Consider the following 22,190-nt stretch of genomic DNA (forward strand, 5'->3'; position numbering starts at 1 on the left):
GGATAAAATTCCTTCCTGACCCAAGTGTGGCAATCGGTCTGATCCTGAGCAGAATAAGACCCTTTAGTCAGGACCCTCTGTCTTTGGTCCCAGCAGGTGCATTGGCACATCCCAGTCAAAGTCCCCAATCTTGGCTGCTGCCAATACTCAGTGCCTCTGAGGGAGACTTAAAGACAACCTGACACACGTAGCAGAAAACAGTGCTGGGTTATGACATGCTGAGGCTCTAGGCTATACCCAGTTTAAGATGCCCCAAAGAATCAAAATAATCCACAAAAATGGATTTTCATGAACTTTTAAGATAAATTATCATTATTTCTGCACAAATGTATGAATCAACATGAATAACTGTGGAACCATATATAAATGTATATTTTTGTGATATTAGAACAAAAATGTCCAGTTTTTTTTTATTTAGAGGCCCCTCGTATTGTGAGGCCCTAAGCTGTAGTTTAAGTAGCTTAAGCCTAAATCCAGCATTGAGCAGAAAGGAGGGGGGTGAGACAGAAAAAACCCTAAAAACTGGAAATACCCATGGTAGAAAATAGGCATAGCTATGCCTACATCATCCCCAACCACGGTGTTGAACACCTCCAAGGACCAAGAGCCCACAGTTCCCCTGGGCAGTCTATCCCCTTGCCTCTCTGCCTGAACACTGGAGAAATCTTTCCAGATAGCCCATCTAAACTCATTTGGCTGCAGCTTCAAGTCCTCCCGCTTTAGGCAGCCCTTCAAAAGCATAGGAAGACTGCTCTCCCCTCCCTTCTGGAAGCACCTTTTCTGCAAGCTGTTGTATTTCTTTCAGCTTCAATCTTTACCTGAGTAAGCTGAAGATTGAAGTCAGGGCTCAAGTCGTAGATTGTAAGGGACCTCCAAAGATCACTGGGTCCAGCCCCCTGCAACGAGCACAAAAGACAACTGTGGTCAGGCGACCCCAGCAAGGTGCCCCTCCAGTCTCCTCCTGAAGATTTCCAGGGTAGGCGATGGCGCCACCTCTGCAGGGAGCTTATTCCAGTCTGGACACCCTGACTGTGAAGAAGTGTTTCCTAATGTTGAGTCGGAAGTTAGTTTGTGGCCATTACTCTCGGTTTTCCCCTCAGGTGCCCTGGAAGTCACTGAAGGGGAAGCTGGGGAGATTATGGGGACTCTCAGCCCTCCACCCCCCATGAGACAAGAGCCCCCCTGTAAGATTTGAAAACCATAATTTGGGGGCGGAGGTCTCCGATTGCACTAGGGCCGCGTGATGGGCATCCCAATTTGTTTTGCAGACCCCCCCCCCGGAGTCAAAGCCTGATTGAAGCAATGGCTGAGGAACGAAACAATCGCAAACGAAACCAATCTTACACTTTAAGATCTACCCCGCCGCAGTTCCCGTTCTTTCCAGATGGAGAAAAGCCCCCACACGCGGGGTAACCTGCCCAGAGCCCCGCCCACTGCCGCCAGCGCCCAAGCTCTGCTCAATGGGGAGAGTGGCGTGACGCCGAGAGCGGCCCGCCCGCCCCGGAGGGCAGGAGGGAGCTCTCACGGCCCCCCCGGCCCCGGGGAAGTTTGTCGCGGCGGCGCCGCCGTAGCGTCCCCGGCAACCGCAGCGCCATGGACGCGGCGCACAGGGCCGCGCTGCTGGTCGCCTCTTGCCTGCGCACGCCCGTCAACCCGCGCACCCGCGCGCCGGCCGCGCTCTACGAGCGGCAGCAAGGCCCGGCCGCCGCCGAGCAGCAGGTACCGCCCTGCGCCCGCGGGGGGGCGCTTTAACCGGCCACGTGCCGGGGCGGGGGTAGGGACCGGGCCTGCCAACCCGGGGGCAGCATAGACTTGCACCTCACAGGCCAAGTCATTGCTACTACAGTACACGTGGGCGCACATATGCCCGTGTACACGTGTATGTATGTATGTACACACATATACACGTGTGTACGTATCTTGTGTTTGTGTACACGTCTGTATATGTATGTGTGTGTGTGCAGGCATGTACACACACATACACACCCCTATAGAGAAGTCAGGCCAGGAAGCACCTCCAGAGGTCACCTAGTCCCACCCCCTGCCCTGAGACAGGATCATCCTGGGCCAAGCTGGCCTATGTTATCCATAATCTTAGCCCTCACAGTAGCTAATGCCCTGCTTCTGTTAAAGGCTCTCACCATAACTCAAGAGATGCCAGGTAAAGGGCCTTGCCCCACTTCAGAGGAACCCCAGCCCACACCAGTCTGCACACAGAATACAATTTCTTCCTGGTCCCAAATACAGCGATTGGTTTGACCCTGCGCAGATGGGCAACACCCACTAGCTAGGAATGTCTGGGTTTAAGTCTCAGTGGGAACACTGGCAGATCTCAGTTGCAATCCCCACCTATGGCTGCAGCTGACACCCAATGCTTTTAAGGAAAACTTAAAAAATAAAGCCCTGTCATGTAGCAGAAATGGGGTGGGAAGGCCGTAATTCCTTCCCATCCCCTTGCTGCAAGCAGCAAACCCCAGAAGCATGGGAAATACCCATAGTACATAGGCTGTGCCTACATCATCTCCAACCAGGGCTGCCCAGCATCTTTTTGAACCCCTCCAGTGATGGCTTCCCTAGGCCATCTATTCTACTGCCTCACTGTTCAACTGATGAAGAAATTTTTCCTGATATCCAATCTAAACCATGTTTCCTGCAACTTCAAGCCACTGGTCCATGTCCATGTCCTTCTCTCTGCAGCTATAGATAAAAAGTGTTTTCCCTCTTCTTTATGGCAGCTTTTCAAGAATTTGTAAACTGCTATGATGTTCTCTCTCAAGTGCCTTTTCCTTAAGCTGAACATAGAATCACAGAAAATAAGGGTTGGAAAGGACCTCAGGAGGTCAGCTAGTCCAACCCCTGTTCAAATAGGACCAGCCCCAGCTAGATCATTCCAGCCAGAGCTTTGTCAAGCCAGGCCTTAGAAACCTCCATGGATGGAGATTCCACCACCTCTCTAGGTAACACGTGCATGCGCGCACACATATATGTGCAGATAAGTATATACCCATATACACACACATATATATATATATATATGTATATGTAGCATAACTTTTCCTGAGCCCAAGCTCATTTAATCAGATCCTGTGAAAAGATGTACACAGAGCAGTGTATAAAACAGAGAAAGTGATATGAATATTTAAAAATGAAAGGCAGGAAGGGAGGGAGAGAGAGGAGTAGAGAAATAGAGGAGAGAGAGGTCGGAGATGAATGTTACAACTGTCATCAAGCAGCAGCAAAGCTAGATAACTTTCCTGATAATCAGGGAGATCATGAGTATGAGAGAAAGGGAAGTGTGAAATGTGTCATGGTGAAAAGCCAAGAAGACTTGGAAAAAACTGAGAAATTTCTGGGAAGTAGGACAAATTGTTGCTGCGGAGATACGGAATACGATGCAAGCTCAGCTAAATGATCTTCAAGCCTAACACCTATTTTTCTGAAGAGCATTCATGGGGGGGAGGGGGTAATATATAAAATATAATTTTATCATTTTCATTTTGTTTTATGAAATCCTCATAACACAATGTGCTGATCAAGAAAGGTATTTATACAGTTGGTGGTGTCCACACAGTTTGTTAGTGTGCTTAAAACAAGTGCCCTCAATGTTTTTGTAGCTGCAGCAAGTGGTAAGGAGATCTTGTTCATGGTGTCTAAATTCCCTAGGCAAAATGCATCATTAGTAGTCCCATTCAGAGGAACCCTATCCCAGAAACTCCCAAGAGACTGAATCAAGGTGTGGCTCCAAATTCACCTACGAAAGTACAGGTTAGCATGAATTTAGTTAATTTTGGCTAAGTTATGGGCATTGCTATGAGTTGGTGAATAACTTTTATATTTAGAATAACTACAGACTTTGAAAAGAGCATTTGTAAAATCTAAGTGACAAATAATGTAGTAGTACCTATACACACACGGCATGCTGTCTTCTTAATTTAGAAAACAGATGGTAATACTGCATCACTTGTGCCCTCACAAATCTCTTAATGAGCTTTCTACGCACAAGTGTCTGAAGAGTGGATTTAGTTGATGCTCAATTCAAGAGAAAAGAACAGGATCTTCCTATATGGATTTATTTATATATACAAGGTCAAAAGAAATTCAAGGGGTGTATACCAAGATATATTAATTAGTTAAATTTGGTCCTTCATGGGTGCACTCTAATTGAGATCTGTTACTGTTTCATGTCTTTGTGATCCTATAACTAGATTCATGTTGTGCCATGCCCTCTCTACTGTATGAAGCTTGACTTGGAGAATAATGGAGTGAAAACTTAACTGAAAGTATAAACAAGAATTTTCTGTTAGAATTTAGGAGTGTATTAAAAATACACAGCAGTTATGATAGAACTCTGAAGTTCTCTACAAAGCAATTTTTTATCTTAATATCATAGATTAAAAAATCCCCAAACAAACTAGTTATACCACCTTAAAATACATTATGTTAAAATTATTTAAGGACAGCTCTGTAAAAAAATCTAGAATAACCTGTTTTCATAATAATAAAACCTTAAAGAGTAGGTGTGATTTTTGGGCTGATACTGATGGCCGATTATTAATGCCCACCTAGAACGCAGCCCTGGCCCAACCCCTCCACCAGGAAGAGGCCAACACTGCCCCTGGCTCCAGCCCCCAGCAGCAGCCTGCCCTCGCTCCACGCACAAATTGGGGGCGTGGATCCCACCACTGCGCACACACCCCAACCCATGGCTCCCCTGGGGGTGCATGCAGTGGTGGGCTCCATGCTCTTCAGACCAGCTGCTCGTGGCTCAATCCCATGCCCTGCCCCAGCTGGGCAGCAACTGCCCCAGCCCCAGCTTCCCTCCTCCTTCACTGTAGGGGGCCTTGATTTACCCCTCCCTCTGCCCCTTCCCACCAACAGATTTACCAGCTAGATGCTGCTCTCCAAGCTGCCAGACTGGCTGCGTGCATGCTGCAACTGCGTACATGCACACAGCATTTATCGTGGCATTATCAGCCATGGGGATTTCTACTTTTCCACACAAGATACCAGCTTATTTCCAATGCTTGGGCAATAGGAAGTAATTTTTAAAATTATTTTTCTAGGTCTTTCCATGTATACTTCCATCAAATAAGTTTGTGTTTATGAAAATAGTCATATAAAAATTGCACAAGTTGTAATATTGCACAAACTTCTTTGATGTAAAGGAAAAATTCTTCACATAAACAGAAAAAAATATAGCTATATAACTTGCAGAAATGTTGCAAGTACAGCAACAGTGTGATCATAGGACTTCTCATATTAAAACCTGTATGTATTTTCTTTTGATTATTTAGTTCAGAAAATAAAACAGGAATAACCTATCAAAAGCTATTGTAAGAATTTTAATGGTGACTACTCTATATATGTTTCTTTTATGTTAGGCCTTTACCCAAATCTGTCGGAAATACATGAGTCTTTTCTGAGCTTGCCAGAGAAACAGAATGAACTTTGTTTCCCAAAATTGTTTAGTCTGGTGGTACTCAACCTTCAGCCTACATAACCATGTCATTTGGTCTGTAGGGTTCCTCACGGGTCTGGAAATTCGGCAGTGGAGGTAGTGGTAGCAGTGTTTATTGCCCCCATAGCCACAACAGTTAACACTGCCACTACTCCCTTGCTGCCAAATTTCCAGACCCATGGGAAGCACTGCACTCTGGATGACATGGCCTCATGCACCACATTGTACCGACATGCGGTCACTCCATGGCTGCACCTGGTGTGCAGGGTTGCGGTGGCACACCAGTTCACACCTATGGAGTGACCCTGCTTGCCAACCACGTGGGATCCAGCCCATGGACTGACCTCGCACCATGAACTGGCCCACTGGGGTAGAGAGTTTGAGCACCACTAGTTTAGTCACTTCTCCAACTTAGAAGAATGCTGTTGTTTATTGTTTTTGTTTTGTTTTGTACAGACAAACTTTAACAAGACATTCTGTTTAACAGATTGCTGTAGGTTATGGTTATATTTTTGAAGGAAGAGGAAAGATGGAGAGGCTCTGTAAAATTACTGAATGTCAGTCGCATCTGTCTCAGGATACTGCTTGATACCACTTGGCATATAATTCTGCAAGTGTAGCAATGGGAGGTTATGTTGGTGCAAAAGTGTTCATTATTTCAGGAAATGGATAACAGGCCTGCTAAGTAATACAGCACACATTATTTTAACAATTACTGGCAGGTCACTAATTCTTTATTGTAATTGTTAGAAGGAAAACATATACGGTATTTTCCTAGGATGGCTTTGACTTGTACCCAGATCCTGAGAAAGAGCAAAACTCCTCACTGAACACGGATTGTGAGGACTGGATAGATTTTCCCAAAATGTGTCGTTCCAATCAGGAGTATTATTTGAAGCTGGAGGAACTGAAGAAGGCCCACTTGGAGACTATGGCAAAACTGGAAATCATGTATCAGCATAAGTTACATGTGAAAGGAGTACACCCACTGGACAATACAGATGCTGTTCCCAGCATCTGTCACAGGTAAATTTAATAATTATCTCCAGTTCTGCAGTACCTTTTGTCTGTGGTTCTCAAAACACTTTGCAAACATTAGTAATAAATACAGTGCTTTTGAAATGGGGTATTATTACTATCCCCAGTCTTTGTGTGTGAATACCAACACACAGAGAAGCTAATGACCTAATTTTCAAAGGTGCTGAATACTGTTATCATTGTTACTATCTCTGTAAACTGAGACACCAGTGACTCTTGAGGCTACAATACAAAAGTAGGAGAACACCATTCAGGTTTCAAAACATTTTTCAGGTTTTAAGTAAGCCTTGTGTGGGCCAGGTGTCATTCCTGTCTTATAGATGAGACATTAAAGATGAACTAGTTTGCCCAAAGTCCATATAGTGAGTTTCCTATGAGATTCTTATTAGATGTGCACCAATATAGCTGTGCCATGTCAGATCGGCAGCGATAAAAGGAAAATTAACATCATCGCCTATTGGCTTTTTTCGGCCCCAAATGCCACGGGCATGCATGCAGCATGCAGATGGCCAGGAATGCAGCTGGGCAGCATGGAGAACAGTGCCCTGGAGATAAGTCTGTGGAGGAGAAGAGATATGGGGGAGTAGATGAAGGCCCCCAAGGTGAGCGTGGGAGTGGGGCAGATCCTTTTGTGGGGCAGAACCCAGAGCATCCAGGTGGTCAGCTACCTGCTTAGTTTGCAGTGGGTTGCTGAATTAAAGATACGCTGCTCAGCTAATTGCTAAAGCTTTTGCTTTAAAGGATACTGCTTTTCTGATCAATAAGATCTCCTCAGCAGTCTTATGCAGCTAGTTAGAGAAGTGGTGCCCTTTAAACCAGGGTTCCCAACCTTTTTATGCTGCCGACTGGCAAACCATAGACCGGAAGTGACCATAGACCAGCAGTGACTGGCATACTGCAGGCAAGCAGCCAACTGTGGGCAGCTAGTATGCCAGTCACTTCCAGACTTCTGGTCTGGCAGCCAACCCTTTGTGGCCCAATACCAGGCTGCAGCCTGGGGGCTAGGAACCCCAGCTTTAAACAAAATAGCTGCAGCCAACAGTGGAAGTTCCTCAGAGGTTTTGTGTGGCTGTTTAATGCAGCTCTGCAGACCCTTAGCTAGTTCCTAAATATTCCTTTTTGTAGAGTGTTAAGGAACCTCAACCCATAAAGTATCCTAATTTTACTGTATATTTGAGAATTAAATGTATATGGACCTATAGACAGCAATAAAAGATTCATGTTCCTTTGTTAAAAATTTTAGTAGGGACTGCGAATGCTAAGCTAAAACACTTTTCCCTAACCTGTTTCTAGAACCATGTCTTTTGTCACTTGCAAGAAAAAATATTGATTTAAAGTGGATTCAACCTTTTTCAATTTTTTTGGATAGAGACCTTAAATTTTGTAATAAAACATTCCATTGGTTGGCTGGCTGGGGTATTGCTAGTAATCTTAACCAGTCTAGCTGTAAGTTCTCTTAAAGTGAAATAATATTTGAATTGACGAGATGCATCTAGTTAGTATTGCTGAACATAAAGCTGGCATTTATTTTAATAGTTACACTGCAGTAGCGATAAAGTGTCTCAATGGGGCGAAGGCCCAATAGTGCCTGCCACTGCACAGACAATTCCTTCCCCCCTTTACCAAATGCGAATAATGCTGCCTATCACCTTTGCTAAAATGCCTTGAGAACATGGAGACCGAGAACAGTGACCTGATGATTTATTATGGACTTCTTCCTGAAGATTAAATTTGTTTGTTCATAACTATTTGTTTTCCTTTAAGATCAACTTGGGAAAAGAGCTCATTTCACCCTCTGAATTTGCACAGATCTTTTTCTGAGCCCGATATAAATAATACTTTCAATTCAAGTTCATCTGGTGAATATGACAAGGAATCAGAGTTTGAAGAAGAAAATAGTAGTGAAACTGGATCACTGAGATTTGCTAAGGAGCAGATTGAAAAAATGTGGGATGGGTTCTCTGTAGAAGATTATATCCCTCAAACCAAACATAGCTTATCAGATTCACTGGGCTTCAAAACAAGGAGACAGAAACAGAAAGAGTGGTCACCCCAGATCACTGTGCCTAAGCCTTTTCAGATGACTATTAGAGAAGCTATGAAAAAACAGCAAAATGTTAAATCAAAGTCACAGATTGAAATGGAAAATAACTTATTGAAGAAACAACTAGAGGAGGAAGCAGAATGTCAAAAGAAATTTCGGGCCAACCCTGTACCAGCTTCAGTCTTTCTTCCACTCTACCAAGAAATCATGCAACAGAATGAAGAACGTAGGAAGTCTGTGAAAGAAAGAAGCAGAAATATTCTTTTGGCTTATCAAAGACCATTTAAGTTTATTGAGAGGGAGGAGCAAAGGAAAGAAATTAGAAAAATGCAATTAAAAGACCTTTCTTTACCTGAGAAGAAAACAAATTTTTTCAAAGCAAAACCTGTTCCTAAATCAGTTTACAGTCCAGATGTTAATGACAAGTTAAAAGAGGAGGAGCTCTATAGAGAAATTAGAATTCGAATGAGAGCAGAAGAGCTGCTGCGTAATTCATCCCTTCCCAACAGCAGGTTGGCTGATAAAGCTGACAGTAAGCAAAAGAAACAGAAACGCACTGAACAGAAAGAACTGGTGCATAAACCAAGAATCAAAACTAAGGTTCCCAATTTTGAAACGCTACACCAAAAATTCCAAAAGCAGCTCCTTCAGCAGAAACACGTGAAACACATCACAGTCTGTAAGCCTTTCAATCTTCACACTCCCCACATTCCATCTAATAAAGGGAAGATTCTGAAGGATATTCAAACAGATGAAGAAAAGTTAAAAGAAACACGCTGGCCATATACCTCTCCAAGATGTAAACCTCATAGGAGGTGTTCAAGTGCAAATTCACATCTCCTGGGATGCAAGGAATCTAAATCTCCAAGAATCACAGAATCTACAAAAAGACGAGTCCAAGCTATAAGGTGAAAGATTCAATTACATATTACATATGGTGCAAGACACTTCATAAATCCTTGAGAAAGTAGACTAGTTGTTTAGACCACCAATTAGTTTTTCCAGTGTAGTAAAAAATATAGAACTACAATAGAAATATAGAACTACAACTACTCTCTTCATTTTAGTGATATCTTTTAGCTACAGAACTAGCTTTTCTTTTCCCCACATTTGCATAAAAGAACAAGTCTTCCATTATTTTCCAGTATATGCTTTCACCCCTCAAGTGAAGCATAATTATTAACTTTGGCTCATTTCACCCTTGTTTCCTCCCTGCACTTCTTCCTGGATTTACCCTTGCCAGATCCCTCCTTAAATTCTCCCTAGATTAAAACTAATTCAGCCTTAGTTTATTTTTTCACTCAGGAATTCACTTGAGGAAAAGAGAAAGCTGGAAGAAGAGCAAAAAAAGAGCAAAGCAAAGCAGAAACAAAGAGTGAAAAAACTGCAGAAACTTGTAACAATTCGAGCTGAAGCCAATGACCCACATCAAAGCCTAGCTCAGATATTTAAATCCAGATTAAAAACCTACAGGTATTCTGTCATATTCCCCAAATCCTGAACTTCTAGATAGAAGCTGAATGTTTAATGTACAATGCAGTAGCAGAATGATACAGTTAATGTGCTGATTCATGCAAATGACAAATGCAGTGCACAAAAATGTGGACAGAAAGGAGTATGAACAAATAAGTTACATATTTAATCAGAAACTGAGAAACTGGTGTCCATTATGATAATCTCAGATGTATGTGTTTTTTCTCCCCTTTCAATTACTATACCATAAATAAGACAGCTTCTTGTATTTAAACCTGCATATGAGCTGAAGATAGAACTTGGTGTGCACTAGTAAAAATATAAATTCCTATGTAACAAGCACAGTGGCATCTTTAATTCCACTCTTTAATTTGTCTGGATGCTGTCACCCTGCTAAATGTAATCCCTGAGCCCCATCAGCCTCCTGTTAAGCCAGAGTTGGGCAACTATTTGGGCCCACAGGCCACATAGGGAGTACTGGGGAGCTGTTGCAGGGTGGGTCAGCACCCCCTTCCCTCCCCCCTGCAACAGCTCACCAAACCTCCCTATGTGGGATAGGGTTGCTGGTGGGTGGGTAGCTGGTGTGGGAGCCAGCAGGCAGTAGCTTCATGCAGGGCTTCCTCTAGGCCACCCTTCTAACCCAGATCAGGGCTGGAGCTCCTGCCTGGCTTCAGCAGCAGCAGACCAGGTGCAGAGGTGGCGGCTGGACAGGAGCTGCTGCTGTGCACCAAGTGGGACCTGGTAGCAGCCATGATTGCCTCCCCCTTTACTGCTGCCAGGGCCTTCTTGCTGCAGCCAGCCAGAGCCCACACTGGGGCTCTCCTTGCCACTGCTGCTGTCACAATCAGTGCTGCCTCCAGGCTGCCCTGGGTGCCCATGCCCAGCAGGGAGGAGCCGCAGGGAAGCCTTGGCACAGGCTCTGGGCAGCCACAGCAAAAAGGCCCGCCCAGCAGCAGTGAGAAGGAAGCAACTGTGCCTGCTGCCAGGTCTCGCTTTTTCCCAGCACCCAGCAGCAGCTTCTGCCCAGTTCCAGGCTGAATGCCCAGCCCTGCCCCTCCATGCAGGAGGTTGGGGTCCTTGGAGCACATGGTCTGGACCCACCCATCCCAGCAATGATGAGTAACAGTGATGGCAGCTGGGCAGAAGCTCCTGCTGGGTGTGTGGGGAACAAAGCAGGACCTGGCAGTGGGCACAGCTGCCTCCCCCTCACCGTTGCCTGGGCTTGTCACAGCTGGCACCTGGAGCCCATGCCAGGGCTGCCCTGTGGCTCCTATTTGCCACTGCTGCTGGGCACGGGGCCTGGGGTGGCCCAGAGGTGGTGCTGGTGGCACCAGCAGTGGCAGAAGGAAGGAGCTGTAGGGCTGCCCTGGCGCAGGGTCTGACTGGTGGCAGTGAGAATGGCCCAGCATCAGCAAGGGGTAAAGCAGGACTCAGGGACCTGCCACAGGCCAGACAGTATTTTGCCCACTCCTCTGTTAAGCTGTGGACTCATCTACCACTCGCATTATCATTGACTCAGTTCCTGCTCTCCTTAGATTTGGTTTGGAAATGAAAATAGAAGCAACCAGAAAATTCAAGATACCTGGACAAAATATGAAGTAAAATTAAATTTTAAAAGAAGAGAAAAAGAAAACAAATAGGTTCCTTTATGTAATAAAGCTAAAGTCTCATTTTTTAAAAATTGTGTGTGAAGAATACAGGTGGGGTAAAGTTCTTATAAAAGGCACTTTACTCACTTTATACGATTAGGATACAGGAGAACGGCAAGATCTTGGGTCTGTGGCTAATATAGGTTGTGATTTCTTATTTCAACACAACTAACTTTTTGTTTTTCCAAGGCAGGTGAATGAGTTAATGTTTATAAGGTGTTTTGAGATCCTTGCACTTCTGTAGTGCCTTCCATCTTAAGTAGTCATATGACATAGAGGAGATGGGGCACTAACAGTTCTTTAGTTATACAACAGGTCAAATACTTTAAAAATAACATGTGAAATACCTTTGTAGAGGAACAGCATGAATAAGAATTACAAGTCTAAGAGATAATAATAAAAAAGGTGGGCAATGCAAAGGACATGAAGCGAATGTTATACTAGTGACTAATCATGAGAGAAGCTTAATATGACAACCACATCATGAAATATAATGTAGCTACCAAGAGTTGTTTCCAAATTAATTTAATGTATTGATATTGAGAAACAGTATCCAGAATTAAGGTGTCTAAAGACTTGTCTGTCAGGGAGAGAAATAAATTAGAGCATAGTGATGCTGGACAGTTTCTTGGGCCATGAAGTTCAAGGGAGCAACAGTGAGGCTATCTAACAACTCAGGAGCCAAAGTATTAAAGCATCTCACTTTTTTTTTTTTAAAAAAAAAAGAGGGCACCTCCTTTCTCTGAACATGGCTTCTCCTAGGTTCTGGTTTTAAAGAGTAAATCTACTGAAATGCTGCAGAGCCTGCCACCAGAATCCATAATAGCAAACTTTGATAATTTATAAACCACCAGCAGTATAACTCCACTGATGAGGAATGAGGGAAACCGCAGAATTAACAGAGTACGTGTTTTGACCTTCATGTAAGACTGCCTGCTGGCCACCATGACTAAGCTCTGTCAAGAATAAGCCCTTTGCAATTGCTACCTGGGGAGGTTTGATGGTGCTGATTTGTGGCTATGCAGTTGTAGTGTCAGCAGTATCTGTCTGTGACGGGCCTTTTTCTAGCTTGAATTTCATCAGAAAATCAAAAGTAACACCTGTTCTTCAACTCCAGTGAATAAAATGAAATAAGGAGGGCATCAACACTTTTTTTTAAAGGACAAATTGTTAAGACTAAAAAGGAATCAGTTTGTTTCATAATTAACATACTTATATTGAAGTACAGTACTGTTCTTTCGTAGCATAATAGAGCTTCACCAGCCCTTCTAAATGGTTCTCATTTTAATTTGGCTTAGAAAAATAATTAAATAGAATTACTGTCAAGATAGAGCATGTTACTTAAAAAAAATACACAGACCATCACAATGTCCAGTTTGACATAAACACTGTAGCTTTTAGCTACCTTAGGACAGGGGTGACAAACTCATCTGGCTCCACAAGACTGTGGGGTAGGTTCTGTCCACAAGCTGGATAAATGGCATGGGAACAGCCCCTCAGCCCAGATTGGAACAGACTCTTTTTCCTTCCCCTTCCTTCCCACCCCCACCCCTTGATCCAGCACTTGGAGCATGCTCTGCTCAGCCTGAGAAGCAGATTGTGTGTAGGTTCTGAACTGGCTGGAGCAGGCAGTGAAGTCCCAGGCTAGCCAGAACAAGTGCTGAATCCAGCATGCCAGGAGCCCACAGATCCCTGTCCCCACATGCAAGGTGCAGCAGCTTCTCTGGCAGGTCAGGACCGTACCATACATGGTGCCTGCTATGGGACTTCTACTGCATGTGGCATCTGCCCTCATCTGGTGCACTCTGCATATGTGGCTTGTGGATACATGTCACCACTTGAGACCAAGGCCACTTGAGACCCAGGGGACTGGATCCAGCCTGTGGGCCAAATCTTTGACACCCATGCTTTTAAAAGTTGCATTTCTAGACAGACTGGTCTTCATGATGCTACTTTGTAGTGCTACTTGGTACTCATTTTTAAATAAAATAATAACTAAATAAATCAATGTAACTTAATGTTATTCTTTGCTAATATTAGGACGCATGAGAAGCAAAGAATGCAAGAGTATCTGCAGGAGATGGAAGAAATGGAAGAAAGAGTAAACCAGAGGCCACTGCTTTTGGAAAGAGTGACTCAGGTTACCTTCGCTCACTCTCCCTCCTTAATTAAACTTGTCTGCAAATATTGCCTGTTAGGGACAGTATCAATCTTAAATATTTTTAGAAGATGCTTGAAAACAGTTTTGGAAGGAAGCACATCATTTCTCTTCTCACCTATCCATAGCACTATTCAAAATCTACCACAACAGAATGTTTTTCATCCTAAAGCAGGCTTATCCAACATGCGGCCCTCCAAGCTGTTTTCTGAGGCCCAAGATGCTGCGATGGGAAATGAAAGTAAACACTGTACTTTCATTTGGGGGGAGGGGGGGAGGTGTGATGTGATGCCACTTCTTGTGAGGTCTTTGAATATGGCTCGCTGGCCCACTGGGTAATAAAAAGTTCACGATATGGCCCCACATTCAAAAAGGTTGGACACCTCTGTCCTAAAGCATACAAGGATTTGAGCTACTGGTACTCAAACCTCTACTGTGCAAATGGAAATAAATCCATTTGGATTTAATCCAAATTAACCCATTTGCAAATGGCTAATGATTTTGCTCTGTTCCTTGTCCAAGGGTGTGTAAGTTCTTCTGAACACCTTGTTTTTGGCAATATAATGGTGCTGTTCACACTGCTGACCCATGACAATATAATGTTACAGAGCTTTCTCTATGTATATCTTTGTTAGTAAGGTCCAAACAAACTCTTCATCCCTGGCTCTTGCGATGGTGTAAATAACTCCAAATGAAGCAGAAATAGTTTTTACTGCAGAAGTTTAGGCAGGAGAGTCCTTGTTGGAAGACTGCGCTATTCCAGACTGCTATGATGCCTAGTTTTGTGCTTAAATGGAGACAGAAACAGATGTAGTCATGTTGAGTCTGTGGGCCCATGCACAACACACATTTTACTGGGTCAAAAATCTGCATAGAGGGAGCCGCTACATATTACCTCAACTGTCTAGGTGAGTTCTCTGGACTATCCATGCTTGAAGGGTTAATGGTGACAGTTTCATCCTACTCAACTTTTGCATCTTTTCCATAGGAGAAGCTAGTTTTCAGTAGCAGGTCTGTGTATGTTTCCAAAGCACTACAAAAAAAATGGATTAATATTGCTCTTTGGGGAATAAACCACTTTGAATTTGATAGAGTTACTGATAGAGTAAGATTCCGCATAAGTAAAGCATTATAATCTTACACTTAATAATGAAAATGTTTTACTGCTTTTTTATGTTTATAGAAAAATGCCAGAATAGCAGCAGAAAAGCATTACTCTGATATACTGAAAGAACTCAGGTTGAGCGAAGACTTTATTTCAAAGAAGGGTCAGACTCCTAAGCTTCTGTACCATTCCAGTGATGAAGACTTTAAAAGATATACAGAAGACAGAGAAAGGTAATTAACTGGCATATTGTTTTGTGTATATTATTACGGTCAGCAATAACAAGTTCTGCTTTTAAATATTTCTAGAAGACAAAAGTGTTTGTACGTTTCAGGGGACTATTTGGCTGCATTTAGTTCTTCTTTTAGCATTTGTATAAAATCTTTAATTCATGAAAGCCAGTTAAAATGAGGTGCTTATAGAGTATGTTCATTATTCAGGGTCCTCATATTTATTTGACTACTGGATATGTAACTTGCATGAAAAAAACACAACATTTTGATTTCTGATCTTTTAATCCAAGGATGTCAAATTCTTGGCTCTGTGGCCTGGCTCTAGCTCCACAGGGCTTCTTACAAGCTAGATAACACACCTCCATCAGTAGGGCAAGAGGGCAACAGCATTAACTTGTTGGCCTCATTGACACAATGACTGTGGCAGTCATGAGCGTTCCAACTGCTGCTGCCGCATGCCCCACTGCTGAGCTGTCCCCAGCAGGATCTTGACCTGGAAGTTTGGGGGGGCAGCAAGGGGATGTCAAGTGACAGCTGTATTAACCCTTGTGACTGACAATGCTGCTGTGTTGGTGGGGCCAGTATCCATCACTTTCATGCCACCATCACAGAATTGTCTCCAACAGGGATCCCAAACTGGGAATTCAGTGATGGGGCAAGTAAGAGCAATGTTAATCTCCCAGGCATTGGCCCTACCAAGATGGTGGCTTTAGCAGCTGCAGGGTTAACACAGCTATCCCTCATGCCACTGCTGAATTTCCAGCCCTGCAGGCAAGATCTGGAGGTGGGTCTTCCAGGCCGATAAGCCATTTCCATGGGTTTGATGCTGGACACTCCTATTTTAATCAGAAATCCTAGCAGATTGCTAATGAGTTTTGGAGTTTTGTTCTTATAAAATCTTATTATTTGGGGTGGGGGAACCCTTTGAGAAGTGTTCATTTGAATATTTGGAGTTAAAAAGAATTCCATGCCACACTGAACAGCTTTTGCCAGGATTTGGAAAAGTGCACTGGAGAGTTTACACAGTGCACAGGTTACAGAGGGTGTTCTGCATTACCACTGGCCAGACAAGGGGAGCAATGGAGGGGTACCGCTCTGGAGATTTATGGAACTTTACTTCTCGCAGAGTAAGCGCACACAACACAGGAGGCTAATGTAATCATTATAAAGGAAATAGCTTCCTTCACTTTAAACGCAAGTCCTCCTAGCCCTGTAGAGACAACTCCGGTTGGCCTTGGCTACCAGCATTTCGGCCAGAGTACATTAGAATTTTATTCTTTTAAACACCAATTTTAAAAAAATTCTCCCACAAAAGATCAGTACATGTGACTCTTTTTCTTTATAGTCTTAATGAGGATAAAATACAAGAAAGAGAATCCTGTAAGGAGGAGGAAGCAAGCCCACAGTCTGACCAATCCTGTGAGGAAGAGGCAGCAGCAAGACATCAATCTGACCAATCCTGTGAAGAAGAGGAAGAGAAAGCAATCTGTCAATCTCATCAGTTCTGTGATGGGGAAGAGGAAGAGGATGCAAGCCATCAATCCCACCAATCAGAGGAGGAGGAGCAAGAGGAGGCGGTAGAAGTGGCAAGTACTTGGTCTGATCATGATGCTCTTGAATATGAGGATGAAAAGTATGAAGAATGTGGTTCAGAAGGAAAACCTAGTGACAATGGAGCTGATTGAAAAGAGAAGGAGGTCTGACTGCCTCCTATTACTTCAGGCCTAGCGTTCAAAACATTTCATTGCTGACAGTGGAAGATATGCCAAAGAAAAACCTAACTCTGTAACAGACATTTTGAATTGTGTATGTTGGGGACTTGCGTGAATTTGAAATTTTAATACTCTAGGGTGCTGAAGAATAAGGATTTTGTTCTAGTGAGAAAGAACTAACTAATTTCCATTCAGTGGATACAGTTGTTTTACTGTGATTTGTTCTAGACTTGAAGAGTACGAGTGCACCTTGGTTCATAAGAAACACTATCCATGCTTTAATACTATTGAATTTCTTGTGTTCCTGTTGATTACTGCTTTGGGTCTTCACATTTCTAGCTCTGCCTTGATACTGGCAAAATAAGGAGGAGCATATGCATCAGATAATTTTTTTTTCATCCCTAAGCCAAGATTTTAAAGCAACATTGCTTCTTACTTCCATATTTTTGGAATAGTCTCAATTTTAACCAGTGGAATTCCATGTATGTGACTCCCTTATTATTGGAAGGTCTTGTGGAAAGCCAACTGCCAGCAACAATCTTCTGTGCAACTGGACTTCCTTGTAACTGTTTCCAATAGCTAAATTATATTGCAAGGAATATTTATGTATAGTGCCCCACTTGCTTCTAAAATAGGGATTAAAATACAATTAGAACATGTCAGGTTCCTCCACTTACACTCCTGCAGGTATTTCTAATGCTAAAGGAAGGGTGGGTTCAGGGAACAAAGTTATGATATAACATTCTGAAGCAGAACTTCATTTTTTTTATGCTGTAGATTGTGTTAGTGTCTAATCATATTTTCAAAATGATGTGTTCTCTGTATTATCATTTGTATCTTTTTGAAGAACTGTTGCAAGATTACATAAAATAATTAATTACAATGTAAATTATTACATTACATTAAGAACACTGTAGTCTTTATTTAGACAATTAAGAGACACTGAACATTAGAAAATTGATATTAGTGCAAAAATTCACTTCTGTAGCTGTTTTCATTTTTGATGGAAAGTTTTTTAGTATAGCTTCTCTTTGCATACTTGCTACGTTCCCCTCCCACTTTCTTCATTGACTGCTACTGAAGATTATGTTTCTGTATCCCTGCCCCACCCCACCCCACCTTTATTTCAGAGAATGCTTTCTGGTTCCCTTTCCTACTCTACTGCCTTGTCATCATCATTATAGCCAACATTAAGGGTAGAAAAAGGAAAATTATCTATGTAGTAATACACAGTTACTGAAGAACATCAAATCACATGTTCTGCCTGCTCAACAAAGGATTGAGCAAAATGTCCACGCAGTACATAAATGCAAAAGTTTGTAGTAACCAGCCAACAAAGTATTTGTTAGCACACTGAATTTACAATAGTTTTTGATGCCTTTGCAATCAAGTACTATGATTTTATTTCCCTTTCTTCCAACATGTTATACAATGCTATTGACCAACTCATGTTTCAAGTGGTTGGATCTGTATCAGGAGACTTTTGCTGAAATTTGGAATTCAAGTAAAATGTTTGTCATATGTTTACATCAACTCTGCAGTTGTGACACAATGTGCTCCAATTTGAAAAGTTAACTTCTTCACTGTGTGAATTCTGATTAAGTGTTTTCTTTCTTCAATAAAGATACCCCAGAAAGAGGTTTGTTTCCATGTCATACAAAGAAACAAGTATGTGTTAATAATAACACAATAGTCAGGCAACTCCCCGACACAAAACTCAAACCTGGTTTATTTAGGATTTAAAAATTAAGTTATTACATACTTCCATAGTTGGAAGCAAGTTTTCTTTAGTTTTCAATCCTCCCCTGGCTAATGATGAAGTCAGCAGTGAGGTTAGGTGGCAGTGGTAATATATATGTGCAGTGAATTTGGAATTTGTGTGTAAACGACTCCTTAGTATGGACTGCTGATGAATTTTTACTGTATTGGGCCACTTGGAAAGTAACTTATACAAAATAGCACTTACACTGCATTCACTTCTATTTCAATAACAGTACAATATGGAATTGTATGCATATATGAAGGAAAAGTACTTATACAGTACTGACATTGGTAGTAGTCAGGTGGAAGATACAGTGGCTAGGCTCAGATGTATTCAGCAAAAATACTGGACAAGGCAAGTGAGAAATAAAAGGAATATCTGACTGCCAATGCAAGAAGCCTGTCCAACAGAATAGAGGAACTAGAATTAGAGGGCAGGACATGAAACCAGATATTACAGAGGAAAGAGAAATGGTGGATAGCAGTAGTGATTGGAACATGGGTAGTGAAAGGCAGCTGTTGCTCATGACAGAAGTAAACACAAAGGTGCTAGATAAGCATCACACACAAGTGATGTGAGAGATTAAAAAAATGTAAGGGATGACATGGATGAAATCAATTTGGGTCAAAATCCTTTTGGGAAATGGTGGTTAGTGAGATGGTGCAAAGGGTCTGCTATAGGTCAGCTTTGGATATAGGCAAGGGTTTCTTTAATCTTATTAGAAAGAATAACAGTAGTGGGAATTGTGCCATTGTGAGAAACTAACTTCGCAGGTGGACTGAAAAATGAATACCACTAAGAATTGTAGCACAATGATATTCATGGATGTGAGAGCCAAAAGATTTCTTCAACAAGCAGTCATTGTACCAATAAGAGGTGTTACTATTTCAGACTTGGCTTTGAAAAGCAGTGATTATATTACAAGACATCTGGATTGAGTGATCATGAGTTAATTCAGTTTATTTTAAATGGAAGGATGAACAGAAATGGTACTATAAGCAAGGTTCTTGACTTCAGAAGGGTAAATTTTGAAAAGCTTTGGGAACCAAATTAATAGGCACAACAGGACTATAGAGCCCAGGAACTTGAGCATGGAAGCAATTTGGAATTTCTTTTTGCCAAAGGTAGGAAAGTTGCCTGTAACTTGCAATGCAGGCAACGACACAACATGTAAGATAGGGCTATCTACCTAATTGGGTACCCACCCAAGAAAAGGATATTTTGAGTAAGCAGAGAGCTTAAAAGTAATGGAAAAGAGCCTGATCAACAAACGTTACATCACGGAAGGGTAGGGAAAAAGTAAAAATGGCCAAAGGCAAGATTAATTTCTTTTGCAAGGTCTAATTAAAAAGAGTAAAAGCTGGTTCTGCCATGGAATTAAGAACGAGACAGGGAGCTGCCATGCAGTGGCAGGGGTAGAAATTGGACGAGGGGTAGAAGTCTTGGTATGGCCCAAAAACTAAACACTTTGTCTCGGTTTTCAAACTGGGACAATGATAATGACCATGGAGGGTAAAGGGCAGGATGACTAGTGGGAACAGAAATTACCACATCCAAGGTGGTAACAAATGCATTCAAATCAAAGGGACCAAAAATTCTCTATCCCATAATTCTGAAAGAACTGACAAATGAAATATCAGTGCCAGTAAGAAATATTTTTAATAATTCTAGTAAGCTGGCAATCATCTCTAATAACTGGAAAACAGCCTAGTGGTATTATATTTAAGAAAGGATGGAGGGATAGTTATCTAGACAACCAGGCTGTTGGTCCAGTCTCAATAATATGCAAGGCATTATGGCAAAATTTGAAAGAAAGAATGATATGAGATTTAGAGATCACAGGATCATAGGATTGCTCTCTATGAATATGTCAGGAGAGTAAAGACTCTCAGGGAGAGTCTCTCCCTGAGAGAGAAGAGCTGCTTAATCTACAAGACAATGCTGGCACAAAAACAAATGGATCTAAATTACCCATAAATAAATGCAGGCTGGAAGATTTCTGACCATTAGATCAGTATGGTTATGGAACATCCTGCCAGTGGAAACAGTTTGGTTTCTTGCCTTCACTTTAAGGCTGTGCTTGATCAGCCTATGAATAGAGTATTGTAAAGTTGTCTGTAATAGCAGGGAACTGGACTCAGTGACCCAAGACATCCCTTCTAATTCCATATCCTTATGTAAAAATGCTTCTATATGTCTATTATTTGTAACCGAAGCACTGCATTTCCATTTATCCACTACCAATGGATATCATTTCATCTATCATTGAAATGTATGGTAACCTTAAGTGATGTGTTTTCAGCAACAGAAAATTTCTGAGAAAAAGATCACTTAAAATGTTTGTGAAGATTTGGGAAATCAAAGAATTCTGTTGGTGATTAGGCACCCTGCACACACCCGTATCACAATGCAAATTCCATTTCCATTGTAAGGCTGGTCTTTACCCTCCTGCTGTCTTTCTGTCTATCCTTTAACAAAATTCCTAAGGCAAAAGATGGGGCTGCGTGGTACTACTAACTCCTTCAGAAAAGCATAAGCTTTCCATAGATGTCACGGAGTCACGTAAGGGCCCCGTGACTGTGAGGGTGATTGACAGAGCTGCCAATCACCCGGGCAGCTCAGGTGCCGGTTACCAGGGCGACCAGGCGGGTCAGGTGGCCAGAAGGGGGCAGGGCCGGGCCTTTATAAACAGCTTAGGCCGGAACCTGCCTAGCAGTTTTCCCCTGGCTGCCGCAGGAGTGGCTGGAGTTAGTGGTTGCTGCCATGTTGGGCTGACGCGCTGTGATGATGTGGGGAACCCCGCTACTCTAAAGTGAGGTAGGGTTACAAGCCCCAGATGGGCTTGGAGTTTATTATGAGCAGGAGGCTCTATTGTTTGGGTTGCAGCCATCGGGCTTGAGTTTGTTACGGTTTAACCAGAGGACTGGGTGAGGCTGTAGGGGAGTGAGGGGGGCTCCCCAGCAGCTTGGGGGTTCCTGCCGCCCAGTAGGGGCACAGTGCCAGAGGGGCACTATTGTTTGTGCCAGGGGGGCACGGTTTGCGCTGGCGAGGCGCGGCAAGAGGGGCCAGAGACCCCACCCCATACGGGTGGCGTTTGCCCAGTGGCGGCAACGGTGGCCCAGTGCCAGAGGGGCACTATTGTTTGAGCCAGAGAGAGCAAGGCCCCAGAGCGGGGCAGAGGAAGAGAGCGCAAGGTGTGCGGTGTCGGCCCCAGAGAGGGCAAGGCCCCAGAGCGGGGCAGAGGAAGAGAGCGCGAGGCGCACGGTGTCGGCCCCAGAGACGGCAAGGCCCCAGAGCGGGGCAGAGGAAGAGCGAGCAGGTGAGGAACGCCGGCAAGGGCACCAGGCCCTAGGGCGGCGGTAGCGAGCCAGGCCCTAGGGCGGCAGTAGTGAGCCGGACCCAGGGGGTGCCAGCAATAGCCGGATGCCGGCGAGACAGGCCCAGGGTGCAGGGAGCAGGCTGGAGGATAGGAGCCCAGCCCAAGGGGGTGCCAGGCAGGGGAGGAGCCCAGGGTGCCCAAGAGAGAGAGAGAGGGCACCAGAGGGGCGAGGGACTGTA

The 22,190-nt window shown here is 43.3% G+C and overlaps 1 protein-coding gene across 2 annotated transcripts; it reads left to right on the plus strand.

Moving 5' to 3' along the window:
* Window positions 1–1,567: 1,567 nt before the first annotated feature.
* On the plus strand, window positions 1,568–20,482 carry FAM161A (family with sequence similarity 161 member A). 2 transcript variants are annotated; one of them, XM_019549208.1, is made up of 7 exons: window positions 1,568–1,719; window positions 6,237–6,484; window positions 8,261–9,448; window positions 9,846–10,013; window positions 13,703–13,802; window positions 15,004–15,158; window positions 16,504–20,482. In XM_019549208.1, exons 1-7 carry the CDS (start codon window positions 1,594–1,596, stop codon window positions 16,841–16,843), a joined length of 2,325 nt encoding a protein of 774 aa, XP_019404753.1. In that variant the 5' UTR covers window positions 1,568–1,593; the 3' UTR covers window positions 16,844–20,482. The 2 variants fall into 2 exon arrangements, with proteins under 2 accessions (XP_019404753.1, XP_019404754.1); XM_019549209.1 differs by lacking the exon at window positions 9,846–10,013.
* The last annotated feature ends 1,708 nt before the right edge of the window (window positions 20,483–22,190 follow it).

Source organism: Crocodylus porosus, unplaced genomic scaffold (assembly GCF_001723895.1).
Source record: "Crocodylus porosus isolate Cpor-Errol unplaced genomic scaffold, CroPor_comp1, whole genome shotgun sequence".
Classification (NCBI taxonomy): Eukaryota; Metazoa; Chordata; order Crocodylia; family Crocodylidae; genus Crocodylus; species Crocodylus porosus.